The 24,663-nt window shown below is 35.6% G+C and overlaps 4 protein-coding genes and 1 long non-coding RNA gene across 5 annotated transcripts; all 5 read right to left on the bottom strand.

The window, feature by feature from the left end:
- Positions 1-291: 291 nt before the first annotated feature.
- LOC102552244 (keratin-associated protein 20-2-like) lies at positions 292-610 on the bottom strand. Its single transcript, XR_015633727.1, has one exon. It is a non-coding gene; the product is annotated as a keratin-associated protein 20-2-like (long non-coding RNA).
- A 5,315-nt stretch (positions 611-5,925) lies between these two features.
- LOC120095562 (keratin-associated protein 20-2-like) lies at positions 5,926-6,308 on the bottom strand. Its single transcript, XM_087577428.1, has one exon. The coding sequence runs from the start codon at positions 6,245-6,247 to the stop codon at positions 6,101-6,103; it is 147 nt and encodes a 48-aa protein (XP_087433554.1). The 5' UTR covers positions 6,248-6,308; the 3' UTR covers positions 5,926-6,100.
- A 1,976-nt stretch (positions 6,309-8,284) lies between these two features.
- On the bottom strand, positions 8,285-8,748 carry LOC102552137 (keratin-associated protein 20-2-like). Its single transcript, XM_087577427.1, has one exon. It carries the CDS (start codon positions 8,671-8,673, stop codon positions 8,503-8,505), a length of 171 nt encoding a protein of 56 aa, XP_087433553.1. The 5' UTR covers positions 8,674-8,748; the 3' UTR covers positions 8,285-8,502.
- Positions 8,749-18,682: 9,934 nt separating this feature from the next.
- On the bottom strand, positions 18,683-19,171 carry LOC102552046 (keratin-associated protein 20-2-like). The gene has a single exon (XM_087577426.1). It carries the CDS (start codon positions 19,106-19,108, stop codon positions 18,950-18,952), a length of 159 nt encoding a protein of 52 aa, XP_087433552.1. The 5' UTR covers positions 19,109-19,171; the 3' UTR covers positions 18,683-18,949.
- A 4,210-nt stretch (positions 19,172-23,381) lies between these two features.
- Positions 23,382-23,766, bottom strand: LOC102551947 (keratin-associated protein 20-2-like). The gene has a single exon (XM_087577425.1). The coding sequence runs from the start codon at positions 23,714-23,716 to the stop codon at positions 23,543-23,545; it is 174 nt and encodes a 57-aa protein (XP_087433551.1). The 5' UTR covers positions 23,717-23,766; the 3' UTR covers positions 23,382-23,542.
- Between the last annotated feature and the right edge of the window lie 897 nt (positions 23,767-24,663).

The following is a 24,663-nucleotide window of genomic DNA, read 5'->3' as shown; positions in this document are numbered from 1 at the left end:
CTTTCAGTACCCTTCCACTTTCCCACAACCATGTCCAACTATGTGACTAAGCAGATACAAAAGCACAGAGCACACAGAAATTGTTTTGTACAATTTAATCATTTAGTTATTTGATGATACATATTTTTGTTACAAAGATTGAGAGTAAAACATGAAATCATTTTACAGAGTATAGTGAAGATAACAAAAAACATAATCACAGTCCAAATTCAGATGAGGAATTAGATGATTGTGTTGCATTTCAATTATATTTTAGATATTTTGTCATAAAGTTAAAATTTTTGAAGACAATTTGAGTTCCTGGTATGAAAACCCTTGGAAAGTCTTCTGGTTAGAAAGGCTGTGTAACTGTATAATATCCTCAGTAGAAACCATAGGACCAGTATCTTCTACAGCACAGTGGGCGGCAGCAGCCATAACCATAGCCACCATAGCCACAGCCATAGCCACAGCCATAGCCACAACCATAGCCACAGCCTAGGCCTCCATAGCCATAGCCCAGGCCTCCATAGTATCCACCATAGTAACACATGTTGTCAGAAGTGAACTGTTCAGAGGAAGATAAGCAGTATGTTTCTGGAGTGTGGATGTAACCAACTGCCAAGGGCTTTTATATACCTGGATGCTTGGTGGCAAAAGCCACAGGCATTATGACATCACACAAGTCTCTTCTATGCTTCAGAAATCATCAGGGTGCCATAGTTTACTGGCCAAACAACGCTGCATAACTGAGATAATTGCGCTCATATGTTAGGATCCCAAGGTCAGATCATGAGGCTTTAATGTGAAAATCTGGATGTAGTTTCAAACAATGCCTCATTCTATATTTAGTTTATTTAATACTCATGAATCTCTACTGTGCCACAATACAAATCATTGAAATCTCTCTCCTTTTTCATGTATGTTTTGTAGTGCTCCATATTGAAAATGTCTTTTTGTTTTCTGTACTTTGCATTGTATTATAAAATTAATGTGTATTTCCTAAGTATTTTGGATGATGAATGATCTTGTCATTGGTTACGTTATTGGTAACTTGATAACACTTAAAATATACATAAGCATATTTTGCATTTATTTTAAATTTATTCTATTGAGACATTTTGACATCTATTTTTACTATGGTATGTTAATTCTACTGATCCATAAACATAATAGATCTATCCATCTTCTGATTTCTTCAATGTCTTCCTTATATGCCTCTTTTTGTGCTACTATTTTTTAGTTTGTATTACTATGGTTCTGTGGAATAATTTGAGATCAGATTCTGTGGTAGATCTAGAATCCTCCTTTCTGCTTACTGTTTTTGCTCATCCAGTCATCTTTGCCTTCCTACATTTATTAGGATTATTCTGTCTAGTTCTGTTGGAATAATATTGGAACTTTTATGGGGATTGCATGAAATCCGTACATGGCTTTAGCGAACATACTATTCTTTCTTCCATTTAGTAATTCTATGAATCCATGAACAGCATGTGTCATTCCATACCCTAGATTCTTCTTCAAATTATTTTTTCACAGAAAAATGGATGGCATTGATAATTATATTAAACAAAATGAAGCAGACTGGAGAAGGAAGACCACAGGTAGCTAAAGTATCTTTAGCACTTTATCCTGTTTAAAGATCAAGTTTTTTTGTTAACAACGTCACCTTAGATATGGGTTTCACATACTAGATCATGCATCAATTAGCAGGAAGTTGGGCAACACAAACTGGACGGAGGGGAATTAGACAACAAAATATAAGCTCAAGGTTGGTTGGGAAGAGAGATGGTGTCTTAGAGTCCTCTTGCTATCTTGAAAAAGCATAACTAAAACAAATTGGGGGAAGGGGCTTTATTTAGTTTGCACTTCCACATTACTCTTCATCATGGAAGGAAGTCCACATTACTGTTCATCATGAACAGTAGGAAGGAAGTCAGGAATAATTCAAACAAGGGAGAAACCTGGAGGCAATAATTGATGCACAGGCCATGGTGGGGTGCTGCTTACATGCTTGTTCTTCATGGATGGTCAACCTGATTTCTTATAGCACCCATGACCAACAGTCCAGATTTGGCAGTACTTGGGATGGGCCTATACCTCCCTCATCAATATCTAATTAATAAAATGCATTATAGCTTGTCTACATCCCCATTTTATGGAGTCATTTTCATAACTGTGCTGACATGGTTTACTCCTATGGTATGGCTTTAGTTTATGTCAAGTTTATGCAAACTTCATTAAAATTGATCCTTTGATAATTTGACACATAAGCACCCCTCTGTAAAGTCACCAACTGTTCTTTATCATTCATTCCCAGGGTCTCACAATAAAAGCACAAATAACTTTAAAAGTCTCAAAAATTTTGCAGGTCCAAACACATTAAACATTCAGTCTCTCTAAAATAAGCAATTCTTTTTAAAAATCTAGAATACCTTGGAAAGTTAAAATTATATCAACTGGGGGCTTTTGAAAAATTTCAATTACATTTTATACATTCTTACTTAATGAGGGAAGAATCAGGGCACAGTCACAATAATATAAAAGCAAAACTAATCTATCAATAGTAAATAGCACACAATGTCTGGAATCTACATTCCTACTTCTCAACTCCATTAAGTGCCTGGACCACTTCTATCACTCAGTCTATGCAGCACACACTGCTTATCTTGGTGGTCATCCCGATTCCCAACAAAATGTTGTATATAAGTATTGGGGTATTGAAGTGACAGGGCTAAACATGGTACTTGTTCACAGAGTGTGGACTTTGGATAAGCAAAGCAGGAGGATGCTTTAAGAATGGCTTCATAGACCTTCTTAGTAGGAAGATGAAAGATAATGTAGCTATGAGCAATGTAGTTTATGACCACCTATCTCAAGAGATTTCAGAGAAGAATATAGTGGCCTAGAAAACATTTTTGGCAATATTTTGGAAAAGAAAGTGGCTGCTTGGTGCCTTAGTCTGAAAATTTGCCTGAGGCTAAATTTCAGTCTCTTGGATTAATGGTATTGGCAGAAGAGATTTCAAGATAACCTAGTCTTTACTGTCACATGGTTATTATTGTTAACTTTTGTGCAGATATATTCACAAAAGGAGCAAACTAACCAAGAAAAATACAAAACATATAGTTTGAGAAGGAAATGAACACCAGGAAGTATAGTGGATCCAAGTCCAATGTTTAAGGTGATAACATGTCTAAAGAAAAGTCTAATGCTAAAGAGACTAGGAAGTGGTAACCTTGGGGAAAGAGGTCCCTGAGATAAGCTTCCAATTTATGAGAAGAAATTAGAAAGATTCTTGAACAGTGAAGAAAAATAATCAGAACAGAAAGCTGATGAAATAGAATTGAATGAGGGGGCCATGTTTCAAACCCAACGAGCTGCAGAGCATGGCAGTTTTGACTATGTATTTCTGCCTTAGAGTCAAGGATACAAGAAAGGAGTTTTGGAAGTTTTCTTCTTAGCCAACAAAAGCTCTGAGGCCTGGCATGTATCAAAGGTGTCACTCCATGGAGCCATAGACAGTCCATTGTGAGTAGCTGTGAAGATGGTTTGTGTTGGAGACTGCATAATGTTGGTAAAGGTAGAATTGTGGGATTCATACCAAGGAGAGCTCAAGACTGGGTATAGAACCTGCCCAAGAGAAAGAAATGAGTTTAAGTCAAGAAACCTGAAAGGAGATGGGTATTTGGAGAGACCTTTGACCTCAGATACGGGGAAGCAGAGTTCAGAATTTGCATATAAGGTTTTTTTTATTTCCTTTGGTCCTGTATTTCCTCACTATATCTTCTTTTCTCCCTATTCGAATTGTCTTTGCTCTGTTGTGTGTTGCTTTTCTATATGTGAGTTGCTTTTTTATTTTGCTTTTGAAGAATTTACAGTTAAGAGATTCTCTTGAGTCTCAAAAGAGACTTTGAAGTTTAGACTTTTAAACAGTGTTGAGACTGTGATAGACTATGGGGACATTTGAAGTTGACTAATTATAATTTACATTAAGAATTTGTTATAAGCCTATGCGGGCAAGAAAGTGAAATGTTATGGTTCTAATGATAATGGCCACATAAGTTGTGAAGTTGATTATTTGGACAGTAGGTTCTGGCATTATTTGAAAGGAATAGGAGGTATGGCCTACTTGGAGGAAATATATCAGTTAGGATGGGCTTTAAAGTTTCAATAGTCCATGTAAAACTCAGAGTCTCCCATTTCCTTCTGCCTGCAGATTCAGATATAGAATTTTCACCTACTTATTCATCACTTTGTCTGCCTGTATGTCATCATGCTCCCTCCCTCTTATGATAAAATAGGACTACATCTCTGAAACTGCACATAAGTCTCAGTTAAATGCTTTCTTCTTTGGGAATTGATGTGATCATGATAATGCTTTCACAGTAATAGAATATTGACTAAGATATATGGTAAAGGAAGGAATTGAGATGAATATATTTAACATTCATTATAATTAATTTCCATTGACTACAGAATGCTTATATTTAAAAACAGTTTTAGAAATAATTTAAAGAAAAGCAAGTGTTTCAAGGCTTATGTCATATGTAGAATCAACATTTGAACTGTGTGTGTGTATCTTTGAATATACATGTGTATGTTGTGGTGTGTGTGTGTGTGTGTGTGTGTGTGTGTGTGTGTGTTTGTGTGCATAATAGGTCATAAAACTAACAGGCACCAGGAAAGGAGAAGATATAAATGGAATAGATGAACAAGAAAACAATGTCATGTATGAGAAATGAAAGTAGAGGAGGAGTAAGGGAAGGTAGTATGGAGATGAAAGTATTAAATATAATGACCAGTGTCTATGAAATAATATCATAATGCCCAAAGCAGACTTCTTAAAGACTATTTGAGTGTGTCAGACCACCTTTGAGCCTGGCAGATTAAGTAGAATCAGATGCATGCCTAGACTAACAAGAATCACGGACATCAGTTTGCATGGCTCTATCTCAATATGAAAGGTGGAAAGCAAATGAAAAAGATAGAAGTCCCCAAATTGAATCTCTGTCACAAGGACACACTAATACACATGACCCTGTATACATACACATACAAATCAATATGTGCCAAGCACTCACACAGGATGTCACAAATATAAAAAAATAATAAAAGACAGAGAATAGAAAGGAGTTCAGGTAAGAAAATTCTGAACACAAAACCAGTGCATAAAATACAGTTTCAACAAATAAAAAAAAAACCCTAAGTATATCAGGAAGAGATGTAATATAGAAATGAGTGTGAGGTGATAGACACAGTTAAGCAAAAGCCAAAAGAATACTAGTGGACACTAAAATGAGGTTTATAATAGGTATTTTTCAAAGAAATAGATACAGATGGGCAGACGCATACAATATTATCTCAAATATGCAAATCAATATCAAGGTGAGATTAGTCTCAACTTTTTGATATTTAATATTAGAGAGAAGAAAAATGAATGTGACAGCTCATGTAGAGAAAAGGGTACCTCTTCTTGTTGATGTGAATATAACTTGGTTTACTTATGAAAAAATTGCATGAAGCATGTTTCCAAATACACAAGGAAGTTACAGGTGTTATAGAAATCATACTGCTTTTTATATAATTAGATGTAAATCACTGAATCTTAAAGAAATAGGTACCTATCCTACCAAGACTATTGTCACATCCTTTATGATAGTCACGTTATAAATACAAGAAAATGACCATCTGTATTTGAAACTGACGAGAATTGCCTCTTTCTCTCTCTTCCTCTCCCGTCCCTTATTTCCCTCTATTTTCCTTCTCCATGTCTGTTTCCTCAAATAGCTTCTTCTCTTTTACTCCCCTCACACATTACCACAACCACCTCCACACATATGACAAATCAGATACAAAGTCTCAGAACATACAGAAATTATTTTGCAAACTTTATTCATTTAGTTATTTGATACTATATAGGTTTTCTTGTTCCTGTTTTTCTTTCTTTTTTTTTAAGGTCAAAAGTCAAACTTGATGTCACTCACAGAGTATTGTGAAGACAACATAAAACACGATGTTTTGTCCTAAAGTTAGAAGTTTTGAAGACATTTTTGAGTTCCTCTTTTGAAATATTTGGAAGCCCTTCTGGTTAGAAAGGCTGGGTATCTGCATAATGTCCTCAGTAGAAGCCATAAGACCAGTATCTTGTACAGCACAGTGGGCGGCAGCAGCCATAACCATAGCCACCATAACCACAGCCATAGCCACAGCCTAGGCCTCCATAGCCATAGCCCAGACCTCCATAGTATCCACTATAGTAGCACATGGTGTCAGGAGTAGAGTGTTCAGAGAAAGATAAGCAGTGTTTCTGGAGTGTGGATGTAGCCATCTGCCAAGGGCCTTTTATATACCTGGATGCTTGGTGGCAAAAGCCACAGGCATTATGACATCAAACAAGTCTCTATTGTGCTTCAGAAAACATCACGGTGCCATAGTTTACTGACCAAACAATGCTGAATAACTGAGATAATTGTGCTCATGTTAGGATTCCAAGGTCAGATCATGAGGCTTTATCATAAAAATCTGGATCTAGAGGGTAAGACAATGCCTCATTCTGTATTTAGTTTATTTAAAACTCATGAATCTCTACTGTTCTGTCATAAATCATTAACATATCTCTCTACTTTTCATGTCTGTTTTAGAGTATTCCCTCCTGAAATTGTCTTTTTGTTTTTCTTGCTTTGCTTTGTATTATAAGATAAGTATGTATTTTCTAAGTATTTGTGATGAAAATGATCTGGATACTGGTTATGTTATTGATAAGTTGAGGACACTTATTATATACATAAGCATATTTTCTCATATATTTTTACTATGGTATGTTGATTCTACTGATCTATGAGCATAGTAGATCTTTCCATCTTGTAATATCCTTACTTTTTCATTTGTATGTCTGTTTTTTGCCATTATTTTTTAGTTTTTATTACTTCGGTTCTGTGGTGTATTTTGAGATCGAATTCTGTGGCAGATCTATTATTTTCCTTTCTGTTTAGTGTTGTGTTTACTTTTAAAGTCATATTTTACATTCATATGATCATTAGGATTGTGTTGTCTATTTCTGTTCAGAACAAAATTGGAATTTTTATAGAAATTGCATGATATCTATAGATTGGTTTATCAAATAAACCCATTTTTGTGTTAGTAATTCTACCAATCTATAAGCAGGATGTGATATTCAATATCCTATATTTTCTTCAAATCGTTTTTTTCACAGAACATGGGTGTTACTGTTCTTTTAAGCAACCTGTGGCAAACTAAAGAGGGTGGACCTTTATTATTTTATAATGTTTAAATATTAGGCTTTGTCAATAATTTTACCTCTGTTAGGCTAACTACATAGTAGATTATGCTTCAATTATCAGGAAAGCTAGACAATACAAATTGGATTGAGGTGAATTAGACAAAATTAATAATCCCAAATTTGTTTGGGAGGAGAGATGTTATCTTAAGGGACCTCATTCGTATGGTAAAACATCACGACCAAAAGCAAGTTGAGGAGGAAAGGGTTTGTTTGGCTAACACCTCCCTATCCTTGTTCATTATTGAAGGATGTCAAGACAGAAATTCAAATAGAGCAAGAACCTGGAGGCAGGACCTGATGCAGATCTGTGGTGGAGCTTACAGGCTCATACTTCGTGAATTACTCAATCTGATTTCTTATAACATCCAGGATCTGGACCACAAGTCTAGAGTTATCACTACCCTAAAAGGACTAGGTTCTACCTCATCCATAACAAATTAATAAAATGCTGAACAGACTTGCCTAATTCCCCATGGTAGTCATTTCATTAATTGTGATGAAGTGGTTTACTCCCATAGATAGACTGGGCTTCAGTTAGCAGGTAAGATGGGCAATACAAATTGAACTGAGGGAAGGGAATTAGGCAACAATACTAATCTCAAATTATGTTGGAAAAATAGATGGTGTCTTAGTGTCCTCATTTTTATGTGAAATACCATGATCAAAAGCACACATAGGGAGGTAACAGACTACCTAGTATTCACACTGCTTCTTATACAGTGAGATGAAAATCACTGAATTTTAAAGAAATAGGTACACCACTAAGTTTATTGTCACATTGATTATGATGGAAAAGTTATAAATGCAGCAAAATATCTATTTTTATCTGAAAGCTGAAAAGAAGTATCTTTTTCTCCAACTTCCTGTCCTTTTCCTCATTCCCTCCTTTTTTCTCTTCTTCATCTTTTTACATACCTTCCTCTCTTTTACTCCCCTCACACTTTCTCAAACACATCCCCACAAGTGACCAAGCAGATAAAGAAAGCAGAGAATATACAGAAATTATTTAGTACAGTTTATTCATTTAGTTACTTGATGATACACCTATTAAAATATAGGTTGAGAGCCAAATTACAATCATTTTACAGAGTATTATGAAGATAATATAAAACAGAATGTTTTGTCCTAAAGTTCAAATCTTTGAAGACATTATTGAGCTCCTGTTCGGAAAGCCTTGGAAGACCTTCTGGATAGAAAGGCTGGGTAACTGCATAATGTCCTCAGTAGAAGCCACAGGACCAGTATCTTCTACAGCACAGTGGACGGCAGCAGCCATAGCCATAGCCACCACAGCCACAGCCACAGCCATAGCCATAGCCACAGCCATAACCACATCCTAGGCCACCATAGCCATAGCCTAGGCCTCCATAGTAGCTTCCGTAGTAACACATGATGTCAGGAGTGGAGTGTTCAGAGGAAGACAGGCAATGGGTTTCTTGAGTCTGGGTGTCACCATCTGCCAAGGGCCTTTTATACACCTGGATGTTTGGTGACAAAAGCCACAGGCATTATGACATCACATATATCTCTATTGTGCTTCAGAAAATATCTCAGTGTCAAAGCTTACTGGCCAGACAACGCTTCATAACTGAGATAATTGTGCTCATATGTTAGGATCCCAAGGTCAGATCATGAGGCTTTAATGTGAAAATATGGATCTTGTTTTAAGACAATACCTCATTATATATTTAGTTTATTTAATACTCATGAATCTCCATTGTGCCAAAATACCAATCATTGAAATCTTTCTCCGTTTTATGTCTGTTTGTTTTGCAGTATTCCATACTGAAAATATCTTTTTGTTTTCCTTGCTTTGCTTTGTATTGTAAAATCAGTATGTATTTCCTAAGTATTTGTGATGAAAAATGAATTTGTCATTGGTTATGTTGTTAGTAACTTGATGACAATATATGCATAGGCATATTTTGTATTTATTCTAAATTTGTTCTATTCAGACATATTCTGTCACATATTTTTACTATGGTATGTTAACTCTACTGATCCATGATCCTAGTAGATCTTTCCACCTTTTAAAATCTTATTCAATTTCTCATTTGCATGTCTGTTTTGTGCCACAATTATTTAGTTCTTATTTTATTACTACAATTCTATGGAATATTTTGAGACCAGATTCTATGGTAGTTCCAGATTTTCCTTTCTGACTAGTTAGTTTTGGCTCTTAGAGTGATCTTGTGCCTTCATTTGACCATTAGGATTGTGCTGTGTAGTTCTGTTCATAATACAATTGGAACTTTTCTGGAGATTTTATGAAATCTGTACAGTGCTTTATCAAACATACTGTTTTTACTCTTAGTAATTCTTCAATCCATGAACAGGATGTCTGATTCTATATCCTTACTTCTTCATCAAATAGTTTTCTTCATAGAAAATGGATCATTATGTTAAGCTAAACAAGGCAAACCAGAAAAGGTGGTTCACTTGTAGCTAAAGTGCCTTTAGCATTTTTTACTTGTGAAATCATTTGTTTTTAATGATGTCACTTCTGTTAGGCTACCAATAGATAGAATGGGCTTCAATTAGCAGGTAAGATGGACAATACAAATTGAACTGAGGGAGGGGAATTAGGCAACAATACTAATCTCAAATTATGTTGGAAAAATAGATGGTGTCTTAGTGTCCTCATTTTTATGTGAAATACCATGATCAAAAGTACGTTGAAGAGGAAAGGGTATATTTGGTTAAACTTCCCCATCACTTTTCATCACTGAAGAAAAATCAGGAAAGGAATTCAAACAAAGGAGGATACTGGAGGCAGGAATTGATTCAGAGGCCATGGTGGTGAACTGTTTACAGGCTTGATCATCACTGATTACTCAACCTGATTTCCTCTGGCACCCAGGATCACAATCCCAGAGTTGGCATTACTCTGAATGGGCCATACGCCTACATCATCAAGAACTAATTAATAAAATGCCCTACATGTTTGTCTACCTCCCAACTTTATGGAATAATTTTCTTAACTGTGCTGAATTCTTCATTCCTATCATCTGGCTTTAGTTTGTGTCAAGTTGATACAAAACCTTTAGTATAATTGACCCATGTTACATTGACAAACGAACACATGCATGCTAAGCCACAAACTTTCCTTATATAATTATCCCCAAGATCTCACAAAAATCACACAAATAACTTTAAAATTCTTTAAGTTTTTACAGATTCAAACACTTTAAAAGTTCAGTCCCTTAAAATATGCAATGTTTGTATTTTTCCAGAATCTCTTTGATGTGTTGAAAATCTGTCAACTGTGAGCTTTTGTAAAAATAAAAATAAATTGAATAAAGTCTTATTTGAAGATGAAAGAACTAGAACATAGTCTCAATAAGATAAAGTAAAATAATCTACCAAGGGTGCAAATAACAAACTGTACAATGTCTAGAATCTACTTTTAGTTTTCTCAGCTTCTCTAAGGTCCTGGATTACTTCTCTTTCTCTGCCCATTGCACCCCATACAGCCTGTCTTTTTTTATGCTTTGGGAGGCTCCACTGCTCCTGCCATTCTTGCTGGTTGTCCCATGGTAATGGAACACCTTCACCTCTTTAAAAAAGGTATCAGGATATGGGTACTGATGTGATAGGCCTAACCATGGTGCTTGTTTACAGAATATAGTCCTTGGATTCACAAAGGAGGCAAATGCTTTAAGAGGCATGAGTATAGAAGATAGTGTTGCTAAAATCAATGTGGATTATGACCACCTACCTCAAGAGATTTCCCAGAAGAAGAATATTCTTAAATGGCCTAGAGTTTATTCTTGTGATATTTTGGCAAAGACTATGACTGATTTTTGCCTTTGTCTCAGATTAAATTCAAGTGTTTTGGGTAAATGGTGTTGGCAGAAGAGATTTAAAGACAGTCTAGTCATTACTGTCACATGATTATTATTTTAACTTTTATGCAGATTTGCAAACAAATGATATGAGTGTTGAAGGTGATATAAAGTTTTAATCCAAACCTGATGCTAAATGCAATAAATGAGTGGTAACCTCAGAGAAAGATGCCACCAGGCATGGTTCTAACTTATGAAATGAAATTAAAGAAATTCTTAAGCAGTGAAGGAAAAGCATCAGAAACAGAAACTTGTTGTAATATAATTGTATGAGAGGGCCAAGTTCCAAGCCCAGTAAGCAGTATAGCTTGGCAGTTTTGGCTATGTAGTTATGACTTTAGAGTTAAGGATGTGTGAAAGGTATTTTGGATATTTTCTCAGCTAAGAAAAGTTGCTAAGGTCAGACATATAATAGACACTGAATTGAAGCCTAGGAAGTCCATTGTGGGAAGCTGTGAAGGTGAATTGTATGGAAGACCCCAAAGAGTTGGTGATGCCAACATTTTGGGATCTCCTTTAATCCCAAAATCCTTTAAACCTTTCTCCAATTCCTCCAATGGGAACCCTGTTCTCATTTCAAGAGTTTGCTGCTAGCATTCGCCTCTGTATTTGACATGCTTGGCTGAGCCTTTCAGGAGACAGCTATATGAGGCTACTGTCAGTATGCATTTTTTGGCTTCATCAATATTACCTTGTTTTGGTTGCTATATATAAATGGGCTGTATACCTAGTTGGGGAAGGTTCTGAATGGCCATTCATTCAGTCTCTGCTCTAAATTCTGTCACCATATACTCTCCTATGAATATATTTGTTCCCGTTTTTAAGAAGGACTAAAACATCCACATTTTGGTTTTCCTTCTTCTTGAGCTTCATGTGGTCTATGGGTTTTATCATGGGTAATTCAAGCTTTTGGGCTAATATCCACTAATCAGTGAGTGCATACCATGTGTGTTTTTCTATGATTGGGTTACCTCACTCAGGATAATATTTTCTAGTTCAATCCATTTTGTCTATGAATTTCAAGAAGTCATTGCTTTGAAATAGGTGAGTAATACTCAATTTTGTAGATATACCACATTTTCTGTATCAATTCCTCTGTTGAAGGGCATCTAGCTTCTTTCCAGGTTCTGGCAATAATAAATGAGGCTGCTATGAACATAGTAGAGCATGTGACTTTGGTGTGTGTTATAGAATACTAGGAGAGGTATAGCTGGGTCCTTAGGGAGTTCAATGTCCAATTTTCTGAGGAACCTCCAGACTGATTTCCACAGCGGTTGTGCCAGTTTTCCATCCCACCAACAATGGAAGAGTGCTCCTCTTTTCCACATCCTTGCCATCATCTGTTGTCACCTGAGTTTTTGACTTAGTCATTCTAACTGGTGTGAGGTAGAATCTCAGGGCTGTTTTGATTTGCATTTCCCTGATGACTAAGGATGTTGAAGATTGCTTTAGGTACTTTTCATCCATTCAATATTCCCCAGTTGAGAATTCTTTGTTTAGCTCTGTACTCCATTTTTAATAGGGTTATTTGACCCTCTGGTGTCTAACTTCTTCAGTTCTTTGTATATTTTGGATATTGTGGAAAGCCGTAATAGCTTTTGCCGTTACAAGATGGCGCTGGCTTCCGTTGTGGCAGCCTGGCTCCTCCCTGCAAACAAACTGTGTGCACATGCGCAAGGGTGTGTTCGCGCCAAGTCTTTGCCCACCCAGGGGCGTGCCAGTGAGATCATGAGTAAGCAACTAATCAGGCGTGGACGCGCCATGCTAGGGTTTTATAAGCAGCGCCTTTCTGGGCCCCGGGTGTCTCCTCTTCAAGATGCAATAAGCGCTTTGCTGCAGAAGGATCCTGGTGTCCACGTGCGTTCTTGCTGGCGAGACGATAGCGCGGGACAGGATATTAGTCCTCTATTGGATATAGGATTGGTAAATATCTTTTCCCAATCTGTTGATTGCCATTTTTTCCTAATGGGAGTGTCCCTTGCCTTACAGAAGCTTTGTAGTTTTATGAGGTCCCATATGTCAATTCTTGATCTTAGAGAATAAGTCATTGGTATTTTGTTCAGGAAATTTTCTTCCATGCCCATGTGTTTGAGGCTCTTCCCCACTTATTCTTCTACTAGTTTGAGTGTATCTGGTTTGATGTAGAGGTCACCATAGGTGTGTGGGTTCATGTCTGGGTCTTTAATTCTATTCCACTGATAGACCTGCCTGTCTCTGTACCATACCATACAGTGTTTATCACTATTGCTCTGTAATACTACTTGAGGTCAGGGATGGTGATTCCCCCAGAAGTTATTTTATTGTTGAGTATAGTTTTCACTATCCTGGGTTTTTTTTTTTTGTTATTACAAATGAATTTGCAAATTGCTCTTTCTATCTCTATGAAGAATTGAGTTGGAATTTTGATGGGGATTGCACTGAATCTGTAGATTGCTTTTGACAAAATGGACATTATACTATTTTAATCCTGCCAATCCATGAGCATGGAAGGTCTTTTCATCTGAGATCATCAGTTTCTTTTTCTAGAAACTTGAAGTTCTTGTCATACAGATCTTTCTCTTGCTTGGTTAAAGTCACACCGAGGTATTGTATATTATTTGAGACTATTGTGAAGGGTGTCATTTCCCTAATTTCTTTCTCAGCCTGTTTATCCTTTGAGTAGAGGAATGCTATTGATTTGTTTGAGTTAATTTAATACCTAGCCACTTTGTTGAAGTTGTTTATCAGGCTTAGCAGTTCTCTGGTGGAACTTTTGGGGTCACTTAAATATACTATCATATCATCTACAAATAGTGTTATTTTGACTTCTTCCTTTCCAATTTGTATCCCTTTGACCCCCTTTCATTGTCTGATTGTTCTGGCTAGGACTTTGAGAACTATATTGGATAAGTAGGGAGAGAGTTGGCAGCCTTGTTTATTCCCTGATTTTAGTAGGATTGATTCAAGTTTCTCTCCATTTAGTTTAATGTTGGCTACTTGTTTGCTTTATATTGTGTTTACTATGTTTAGGTATGGGCCTTGTATTCCTGATTTTTCAAGACATTTATCTTGAAGGGTTTTGAATTTTGTCAAATGATTTTTCAGCAGCTAATGACATGATCATGTGGTTTTTTTTTCTTAGTGTTTATTTACATAGAGGATTGCATTGATGAATTTCCCTATGTTGAATCATCCCTGCATCCCTGGGATGAAGCTTACTTGATCATGATGGATGATTTTTTTGATGTGTTCTTGGATTGAGCTTTTGAGAATTTTATTGAATATTTTCATATCAATATTCATAAGGGAAATTAGTCTGAAGTTCTCTTTCTTTGTATGGTTTAGGTATAAGTGTAACTGTAACGTCATAGAAGAAATTGGATAGTGCTCCTTCTGTTTCTATTTTGTGGAATAGTTTATATGAGGTCTGTTCAGGGCTGTTTTGGGTTGGGAGACTTTTAATAACTTTATATTTCTTTAGGAGTTAAGGGGTTGTTTAGATGGTTTATCTGATCCTGATTTAACTTTGGTATCTGTTATTTGTCTAGAAAATTGTCCATTTAATCCAGACTTTTCAGTTTTATTGAACATAGGCTTTTGTAGTAGGATCTAATGATTTTTTTTAATTTTCTCAGATTCTGTTGTTATGCCTCCCTTTTCATTTCATATTTTGTTAATTTGGATACCGTCTTTGTGCCGTGTGGTTAGTCTGGCTAAGAGTTTATCTTTTTGATTTTTCTCAAGAACCGCTCCTGGTTTTGTTGATTCTTTTTGTTTCTACTTGGTTAATTTCAGCCCTGAATTTGGTTATTTCCTGCCTTCTTTTACTTCTAGAGCTTTTAGGTGTGCTGTCAAGCATTCTTACATTTTATTCAATTTCTCATTTGCATTTCTGATTTGTGACCGGATTATTTAGTTTTTATTTTATTGCTATGATTCTCTGGAATGATTTGAGACCAAATTTTATTGTAGTTCCAATATTTTCCTTTCTGCTTAGTTAGTTTGGGCTCTTAGAGTGATCCTATCTCTTCATTTGGTCATTAGAAATTTGCTGTCTAATGCTGTTCAGAATCCAATTAGAAATTTTCTGAAGATTTCATGAAATCTGTACATTGCTTTAGCAAACATACTATTTTTAATATTAGCTATTCTTTAATCCATGAACAAGACATATGATTCAATATCCCAGTGTCCTCTTCACATTATTTTCTTTATAGAAAATAAATGCTAGTGATCATTATGTCAAGCTAAGCAAAGCAAATCCAAGAAGGTGGATAAATTGGAGCTAATAGGCTTTCAGTATTTTATACCTTTGTAAACCATTCTTTCTTAATGATGTCCCTTCTGTTAGACTGAACATGCATAAAGTGGGCTTCAACTAGTAGGTAAGCTGGGCAATGAAAATTGGACTGAGGGAGGTGAATTAGACAATAATACTAATCTCAAATTTCATTGGGAAAATAGATGGTGTCTTAGAATTTTCATTGGTATGGAAAACAATATGACCAAAAGCACATGGAGGAGGAAAGAGTTTATTTGGTTAAACTTTCCCATCACTGTTCATAATTGAAGCAAACCAGGACAGAATTCTAAAGGCAGGATTTGATTTGGAGACCAGTTTGGAGTACTGCTTATAGGTTTGTTCATTATGAATTACTTAACTTTATTTTTTATTAGCACCCAGGATTACAAGTGCATAATTGGCACTACTCAATGGAGCATGCCCCTCCCTCACCAATAACTAATAAAATGCCCTACAGGCTTGCCTACTTTCCTATTTTTGGTGTCATTTTCTTAACTGTGCTGAAGTGGCTCGCTCCTGTCCTTTAGATTCAATTTGTGTCAAGTTGTTATGAACCCTTCCGCATAATTGGCCATGCTAACCTGTAAAACAACACATGCCAGTTAGACCACAAACTCTCCTTACATATTTGTCCTCAAGATATTACAAAATCCCAACAAATAACATTAAAATTCTTGACCTTTTTACATATTCAAACACAGTAAAAGTTTAGACCCATAAAATATAGAAAGTTTGTATATTTCCAGAAACTCTTTGAAATGTTGAAAATCTGTCAATGATGAGATATATAAAAATAAAATAAAATTGAATAAATTATTGTTTGAACATGGAAGAACTAGGGCATAGTTACATTAAGATAAAAATAAAATAATCTACTGATAGTGAAATAACACATTGTTGAATATCTGGAAGCTACTTTCATTCTTCTTGGCTCATCTATTGTCCTGGATCAACTCTTTCACTCTGCTCTCTTCATCACACAGAGCTTGACTTTTCTGCTTGGGTAGGCTCTACTATACTACTTCTGCTATTCTTGCTGTTTGTCCCATGGTAATCAAATCCCCCACTCTTCCCTAAAAACTTTGGTTTCATAATTGGGGTACTGATGTGACCTTGGTGCTTGTTCACAGAATATAGTCCTTGAATTCATAAAGGAGGCAAATGTTTTAAGAGACCCTTAATAGGCCTTCTTTGTATGAGTATAGGCGATAGTGGTGCTAAGAGCAATATGGATTATGACAGATGACATCAAGAGATTTTCCAGAAGAAGAATATTCATTAATGACCTAGAGTTTATTCCTTGGCAAAGACTGTGACTGCTTTTTGTCTTTGTCTGAAAATCTAACTGAGACAAAATTCAAGATTTTTGGGTAATTGGTATTGGCAGAAGAGATTTGAAGATAGTCAGGTCATTACTGTCACATGATTATTTTAACTTTTATAGGGATTTAGAAGAAAGGATGCGAGCATTGAAGGTAACAAAATCCAAACCTAATGTTAAATGCAATACATGAGTGATAACTTCAGAGAAAGATGCCACCAGCCATGGTTTAACTTGTGAAATGAAATTAAAGAAAATCTTAAGCAGTGAAGGAAAGTCATCAGAAACAGAAACTTGTTGTATATAGTTGAATGAGGGGGCCAAGGTCCAAACCTAGGAAGCAATATAGCTTGGCAGTTTTGGCTATGTAGTTCTAGCTTTAGGGTCAAGGATATATGAAAGGTATTTTGGATATTTTATTCTCAGTTAACAAAAGCTTCTAAGGCCAGACATTTAATAGAAGTGTCCTTGAATTGAAGTCTAGGAAGTCCATTGTGGGAATCTGTGAAGATGAATTGAATGGGAGACCCCAAATTGTTGTTAATGTCAATGTTTTGGGATTTCTACCAAGGAGAGCTACAGACTGGGTATAGATCATGCCCAAGAGAAAGAAGTGTGTTTAAGTCAAAAAAGCTGAAAGTAGATCTAGAGAGTTCTTTAACTTCAGACATGGGTATGCAGAGTTTTGAATTTGCCCATCTGGTGTTTGACTTCCTTTGCTAGAGCTACATAGCCACAGAGCCACATAGTCACATAGCCACATAGCCACATAGCTACATAGCCACATACCCACTTATCTCCATTTTAGAATGTTAAGGTATATTCCGTGCCATTGTCAAAAATATGTGATCTGCCTTTTATTTTGCTGTGAAAGTTGTTGCAATGAATAGATTGCCTTAAGTCGCAAAAGATATTTTGAACTTTGGACATTTTAACAGCAATCGTGATAGACAATGGGGACTTTTGAAGTTGGACATAATGTATTTTACATTATTATTTGTCTATAAGCTTATGGGGTTGAGGAAGTGCAATCTGATAGGTTCAATGACAATGCCCACATAGCCTCAGAGAGTTGAATACTTGGTTAGTAGTATCTGACATTATTTTGAAAGAATAGGAGGTGTGACCTAGTTGGAGAAATTGCATCACTGGGGATTGGCTTTGCAGTATCAACAGCTCATGCAAAACCCAGAATATCCCTTCTCTTGCTGCCTGCAGATCGAGATTTAGAACTCTCAGCTACTACTCCACTATTATGTCTGTCTGTGTGCCACCATGCTTCCCCTCAGGATGAAGTAGAGCTACAGCCCTGAAACTGCACAAACAAGTCCTAATTAGAGACGTTATCTTTAGGAATTGATGTGGTCATGATGATGTCTTCACAACAATGGAATATTGACTAAGATGTATGGTAAGGGGAAGTGTTGAGATAAAGGTGTTCAAAACTCATTGTAATTAATTCTCAGATAATACAAAAATTTTAAATTAAACACATTTCTTGGTTCAAAAGAAAATGTCCACTGTGGAGTTTATTGTCACATTTTTTTTTGCAATCTTTTTTTTTAATCTTTATTAACTTGAGTATTTCTTATTTACATTTCGATTGTTATTCCCCATCCCAGTTTCCGGGTCAACATCCCCCTAGACCCTCCCCCCCTTCTATATGGCTTCCCCTTCCCATCATCCCCATATTACCACCCTCCCCCCAACATTTTAATAGTCAAGTTATAACTACATGAAATGCCCATTCATAGATGTATCCCAAGAGGAGAGGATATGGTTATTTCTCTCTCTCTTCATAACCACCTCTTTTCCATTCTTCCTTCTTTCCCTGATCATTCATTCTCCATGTCCATATTCTGAAATACCTTCTTCTTATTCCCCTCTCACTTTTCCAACCCCCATATGATCAGACAGATACAAATACATAAAACATACAGAAATAGTTTTGTTCCATTTATGCATTTAATTGATAATTCAAATATTTTATGCAAATGTTGAGTTATTGTTGAAAACATTCTTAAAAGCATCATGTAGATAAATGTTTTTATAAATAATTTTTTTGATGATGAGTGTCCAACCTAATCTTAGATGACAAGTTGTGTTTCAATTAATTTCAGATATTTAGTATAAAGTTAGTATTTTTGAAGACATTCTCTACTGTATCCTGTGAAAATTCTTGGAAGCACTTCCAGTCACAAAGGCTGGAAGTAATGTCCTCAGTAGAAGCCATAAGACCAGTATCTTCTATAGCACAGAGGGCGACAGCAGCCATAACCATAACCACCATAGCCATAGCCATAGCCACAGCCATAGCCACAGCCTAGGCCACCATAGCCATAGCCCAGGCCTCCATAATATCCACTATAGTAGCACATCGGTGTCAGGAGTAGAGTGTTCAGAGGAAGATAAGCAGTATGTTTCTGGAGTGTGGATGTACACATCTGCCAAGGGCCTTTTATACACCTGAATGTTTGGTGACAAAAACCACAGGCATTATGACATCACACAAGTCCCTACTGTGCTTCAGAAACATCAGATTGCATAGTTTACTGGCCAAACAACGCTGCATAACTGAGATAGTTATACTCATATGTTAGGATCCCAAGGTCAGACCATGAGGCTTTAATGTGAAAAATCTTAATCTGATTTCAAGGCAATGCTTTATTATATATTTAGTGTATTTAATTCTCATGATTCTGTACTGTGCCACAGTATAAATCATTGAAATCCATCTATCTTCTTGTTATATCTGTTTGTTTTGTAGTATTACATATTGAAACTGTTTTTTTCCCCTGGTTTGATTTGTATTGTAAAATAAGTATGTATTTCCTAAGTATTTTCAGTGAAAAATGCTTTGGTCATTGGTTATTTTACTAGTGACTTGACAACAACATATGCATGAACATATTTTGGATTTATTCTAAATTTATTCTACTTAGACATATTTTGTCATATGTTTTTACTATGGTAAGTTAATTCTACTGTTCCATGATTCTAATAGATCTTTAATCTTCTTAAATTTTGTTCAATTTCTCATTTTTATGTCTGCTTTGTGCCACAATTATTTAGATTTTATTTTATTACTATGATTCTGTTCCCTAATTTGAGATGAAGTTCTAAGACAGTTCCATCATTTTTCTTTCTATTTAGTTTGTTTGGGCTCTTAGAGTGATCCTGTGCCTTCATTTGATAATTATGATTGTGCTACCCTATTCTGTTCAGAATACATTTAGAAGTTTTCTGGAGATTTCATGTAATTTGTATATTGCTTTAGAAAACATACTCTTTTCCTTTCATTAATTCTTCAATCCACAAACAGGACATACGATTCTATATCCTAATTTCTTCTTCACATTATTTTCTTTACAGAAAATGGATGCTAGCCATTATGTTAAGCTAAGCAAGGCAAATTAAAGGTGGATTGCTTGTAGTTAATAGGCCCTTCACATTTTTTACCTGTGGAAACCATTATTTCTTAATGATGTCCCTTTGTTAGGCTGAGCACACATAAAGTCGTATTCAATTACCAGGGAAAATAGGTAATAAAACTTGGATTGAGGGAGGGGAATTATACAACAGTACTGATCTCAAATTTGGTTGGAAAAAGATATGGTATTTTAGAGTCCTCATTGGTATGGGAAACACCATGACCCAGACCAAGTTGAGGAGGAAAGGGTTTATTTGGTTAACTATCCCTATCCCTGTTCATCATTGGAGGGAATCAGGATAGGAATTCAAACAGGGCAGGATTCTAGAGGCAGGAATTTATTCAGAGGCCATGTTGGGGTACTGCTTACAGGCTTGCTCATCATGCATTACTCAACCTTGTTTTTTATATCACTGAGGACCTCAAGTCCAGAGTGGGCAGTACTCAATGGACCATGCCCCTCCCTCAGCAATAACTAATTAATAAATTGCCCTACAGGCCCACCTATTTCCATATTTTATGGAGTCATTTTCTTAACTGTGCTGAAGTGGCTTACTCTTATCATATGGGTTCAGTTTGCGTCAAGTTGATACAAACCCTTCCGTATAATTGACCCATGTTAACTTGCAAAACAAACTCATGCCTATTAAACCACAAATTCTCTTACATATTTATCCCCAAGATCTCTCCAAAAACCAACAAATAACTTTAAAAATTCTTAACCTTTTTATATATTCAAACACAGTAAAAATTTAGTTTCTTAAAATGTACAATGTTTGCATTCTTCCAGAATCTCGTTGATGTGTTGAAAATCTGTCAACTGTGAGATTGTGTTAAAATAAAATAAAATTGAATAAATTTGTTTGAAAATGGAAGAACTAGTGGATATGCATAGGAAAGTAAGAGTAAAATAATCTACTGATAGTGTAAATAACACATTGTGGAATGTCTAGAATCTACTTTCATTCTTCTTAGCTCCTTTACGTCAGGATCACTTCTCTCACTCACTAACTCTCACACAGTTTGTCTTCTATGCTTGGGTGACTCCACTATATTACTTCTCCTGTTCTTGCTGATTTTCACATAGTAATTGAATCCACCCATCCCCACCCCTGAAAAAAATTGGGATATTGACATGATAGATCTAACCATGGTGCTTGTTCACAGATTAGAACTTGGATTCACAAAATAGGAAAATGCTTTAAGAAACACTTAATAGGCCTTCTTTGTGTGAGTGTAAAAGATAGTTTTGCTGAGAGAAATTTGGATTATGACTGCCTACCTCAAGAGATTTCCCAGAAGAAGAATATTCATAGATGAACTAGAATTTATTCTTGTGATATTTTTACAAAGACTGTGGCTGCTTTTTGCCTTTGTCTGAAAATCTACCTGAGGCTAAATTTAATGTTTTGTGTAATTGGTGTTGGCCAAAGAGATTTCAAGATAATCTACTTATTACTATCAAATGATTATTTTTAATTTTATACACATGTAGAAGAAATAATGTGAGTGCTGAAGGTGATAAAAAGTTTGAATCCAAACCTAATGCTAAATGTAATACATGAGTGGTAACCTCAGAGAGAGATGCCACTGGCCAAGCATCTAACTTGTGAAATGAAATTAAACAAAATCTTAAGCAGTGAAGGAAAATTGTCAGAAACAAAAACTTGTAATATAATTGAATGAGGAGGCCAAGGTCCAAACCCAGCAAATAGTATAACTTGGTAATATTGGCTACGTAGTTCTGGCTCTTATGGTCAACATATATGAAAGATATTTTGGATATTTTCTTCTCAGCAAAAAAAGCTGCTAAGGCTATATATGTAATAGAGGTGTCCCTGAATTGAAGTCTAGGAAGTCCATTGTGGGAATCTGTGAAGATGAATTGTATGGGGGATCCTAAAGTATAGGTGAAGCCAGAGTTTTGTGATTATTATCAAAGAGAGCTCCAGACTGGGTACAGAACATGCCCAAGAGAAAGAAGCATGTTTAAGTAAAAAAAAAACTGAAAGGAGATGGAAACTTGGAGAGTACTTTGACCTTAGACACGGGTATGCAGAGCTTACAATTTTCCTATCTGGTATTTGACTCCTTTGGGAAAGCCACATATGCACATACTCACTTACCTACCTTTTATAATGGTAAGATATATTCTCTGCCATTTTATTTTGAAAATATGTGGGCTGCTTTTTACTTTGCTCTCAAAGTTTTAAGAGATTGCTTTGATTTTCAAAAGAGACTTTAAACTTTGGACATTTAATCAGTGTTTCAATTTTGATAAGAATATGGGACTTTTGTTTTTGACTTAATGCATTTTACATTATTAATTGGCTACAAACTTATGGGGTCTAGGGCGTGGAATGGGAAAGTTTCAATGACCCACATGTGCTAATAAAGTTGAATACTTTGTAAGACATGGCATTATTTGAAAGGAATAGGAGGTATCGCCAAGTTGGAGTTAGTGCATCACTGGGGATAGGCTTTGAAGTTTCAAGAGCCCATACAAAACCTAGAGTCTCCCATTTCCTGCTGCCTGCAGATCCAGATTTAGAACTCTCAGCTACTTCTCCATTACTTTGTCTGCCTGTGTGCCACCATACTTCCCCTCAGGATGAAGTAGGACTAAAGCTTTGAAACTGCACATAAGTTCCAATTAAATGCATTCTATTTAAGAATTGATGTGGTCATGATAATGCCTTCACAGCAATAGAATTTTGACAATGATGTATGGTAAAGGTAACTGTTGAGATGATTGTGTACAAAATTCATTGTAATTAATTTTTGCTTATTGCAAAAATTTTAAATAACCACATTTCTTGTTTCGAAGAAAAATGTTCACTACAAAGTTTTTTTGCCACAATGTTTTCAATAGTCAAGTTATAACAACATGAAATGTCCATCCACAGATGTGTTCTGAGAGGATGTGCTCATTTCTCTATTTCTCCATTACCACCTTTCTTCAAATCATTCTTCTTTCCCTGTTCATTCTCCATGTCCATATTTTGTAATATCTTCTTCCTCTTATTCCCCTCCCACTTTTCCAATCTCCCATGTTATCAGGCAGATACAAATACACAAAACATAGAGAAATTGTTTTGTTCCACTTATGCATTTATTTACTTGATAATTCAAATATGTTATGTAGATGCTGAGTTATTGTTGAAAACATTTTTAAACATTATGAAGATAAATGTTTTTATAAACAATTTTGTTGCTGATGACTATCCAACCTAAGGTGAAACAATAAATGGTCATGTTGTGTTTCAAGTATTTTCAGATATTTGGTATAAAGTTAGTATTTTTGAAGACATTCTCTATTGCATCCTGTGATAATTCTTGGGAGTACTTCCAGTCATCAAGGCTGGGTAGATACAGAAATTTTTCAATAGAAGCCAAAGGACCAGTATCTTCTACAGCACAGTGGGCGGCAACAGCCATAACCATAGCCACCATAGCCACAGCCATAGCCACAGCCATAGCCACCATAACCATAGCCACAGCCTAGGCCACCATAGCCATAGCCCAGGCCTCCATAGTATCCTCCATAGTAACACATGATATCAGGAGTAGAGTGTTCAGAGGAAGATAAGCAGTATGTTTCTGGAGTGTGGATGTTCCCATTTGCCAAGGGCCTTTTATATACCTGGATGTTTGGTGACAAAAACCACAGGCATTATGACATCACATATGATGTTTGTGCTTCAGAAAACATCAGGGCTCCAAAGTTTACTGACCAAACAATGTTGTATAACTGATATAATTGTGCTCATATATAAATATTTCAAGGTCAAATCATGTAGCTTTAATGTGAAAACCTGGATCTAGTTTTAAGACAATGCCTCATTATATATTTAGTTTATTTAATACTCATGAATCTATACTGTGCCACAATATAAATCATAGAAATCTCTCCTTTTATGTCTTATTTGTAGTACTCCATATTTCAATTTTGTTTGTTTGTTTTTCATGCTTTGCTTTGTATTTCCTAAATGTATGTGATGAAAAAAGATTTGGTCATTCGTTATGTTATTAGTGACTTGATTACAATATATGCATAAGCATATTTTGGTTTATTCTAAATTTATTTTATTCAGTCATATTTTTTCATATATTTTTATTATGGTATGTTAATTCTACGAATCCATGATCCTAGTAGATCTTTACACCTTCTTAAATTTTATTCAATTTCTCATTTGTATGTCTGATTTTTGCCATGATTATTTAATTTTTATTTTATTACTATGATTCTGTAGAAAAGTTTGAGGCCAGATTCAATGGTAGTTCCAGTATTTTCCTATCTGCATAGTTTATTTAGGTTCTTATAGTGATCCTGTGCCTTCATGTGATCATTAGGATTGTCTATGTAATTATGTTCAAAATACAATTAGAATTTTCCTGGAGATTCCATGAAGTCTGTACTTTGCTTTAGCAAATAAACTATTTTTTCCTTTTAGTAATTCTTCAATCCCTGAACAGGACATATGGTTCTATATTCTAATTTCT

Source organism: Rattus norvegicus, chromosome 11 (assembly GCF_021556685.1).
Source record: "Rattus norvegicus strain SHRSP/BbbUtx chromosome 11, alternate assembly SHRSP_T2T, whole genome shotgun sequence".
NCBI classification, from domain to species: Eukaryota; Metazoa; Chordata; class Mammalia; order Rodentia; family Muridae; genus Rattus; species Rattus norvegicus.
Note: the sequence above shows the minus strand (reverse complement) of the source record. Positions and strands in the feature narration are given on the sequence as shown.

Bases quoted from the DNA above. Each gene is read 5' to 3' on its own strand.
- LOC120095562 (XM_087577428.1), bottom strand. From the start codon at position 6,247: ATGTGCTACTATAGTGGATACTATGGAGGTCTGGGCTATGGCTATGGA.
- LOC102552046 (XM_087577426.1), bottom strand. From the start codon at position 19,108: ATGTGCTACTATAGTGGATATTATGGAGGCCTGGGCTATGGCTATGGT.
- LOC102551947 (XM_087577425.1), bottom strand. From the start codon at position 23,716: ATGTGTTACTATGGAGGATACTATGGAGGCCTGGGCTATGGCTATGGT.
- LOC102552137 (XM_087577427.1), bottom strand. From the start codon at position 8,673: ATGTGTTACTACGGAAGCTACTATGGAGGCCTAGGCTATGGCTATGGT.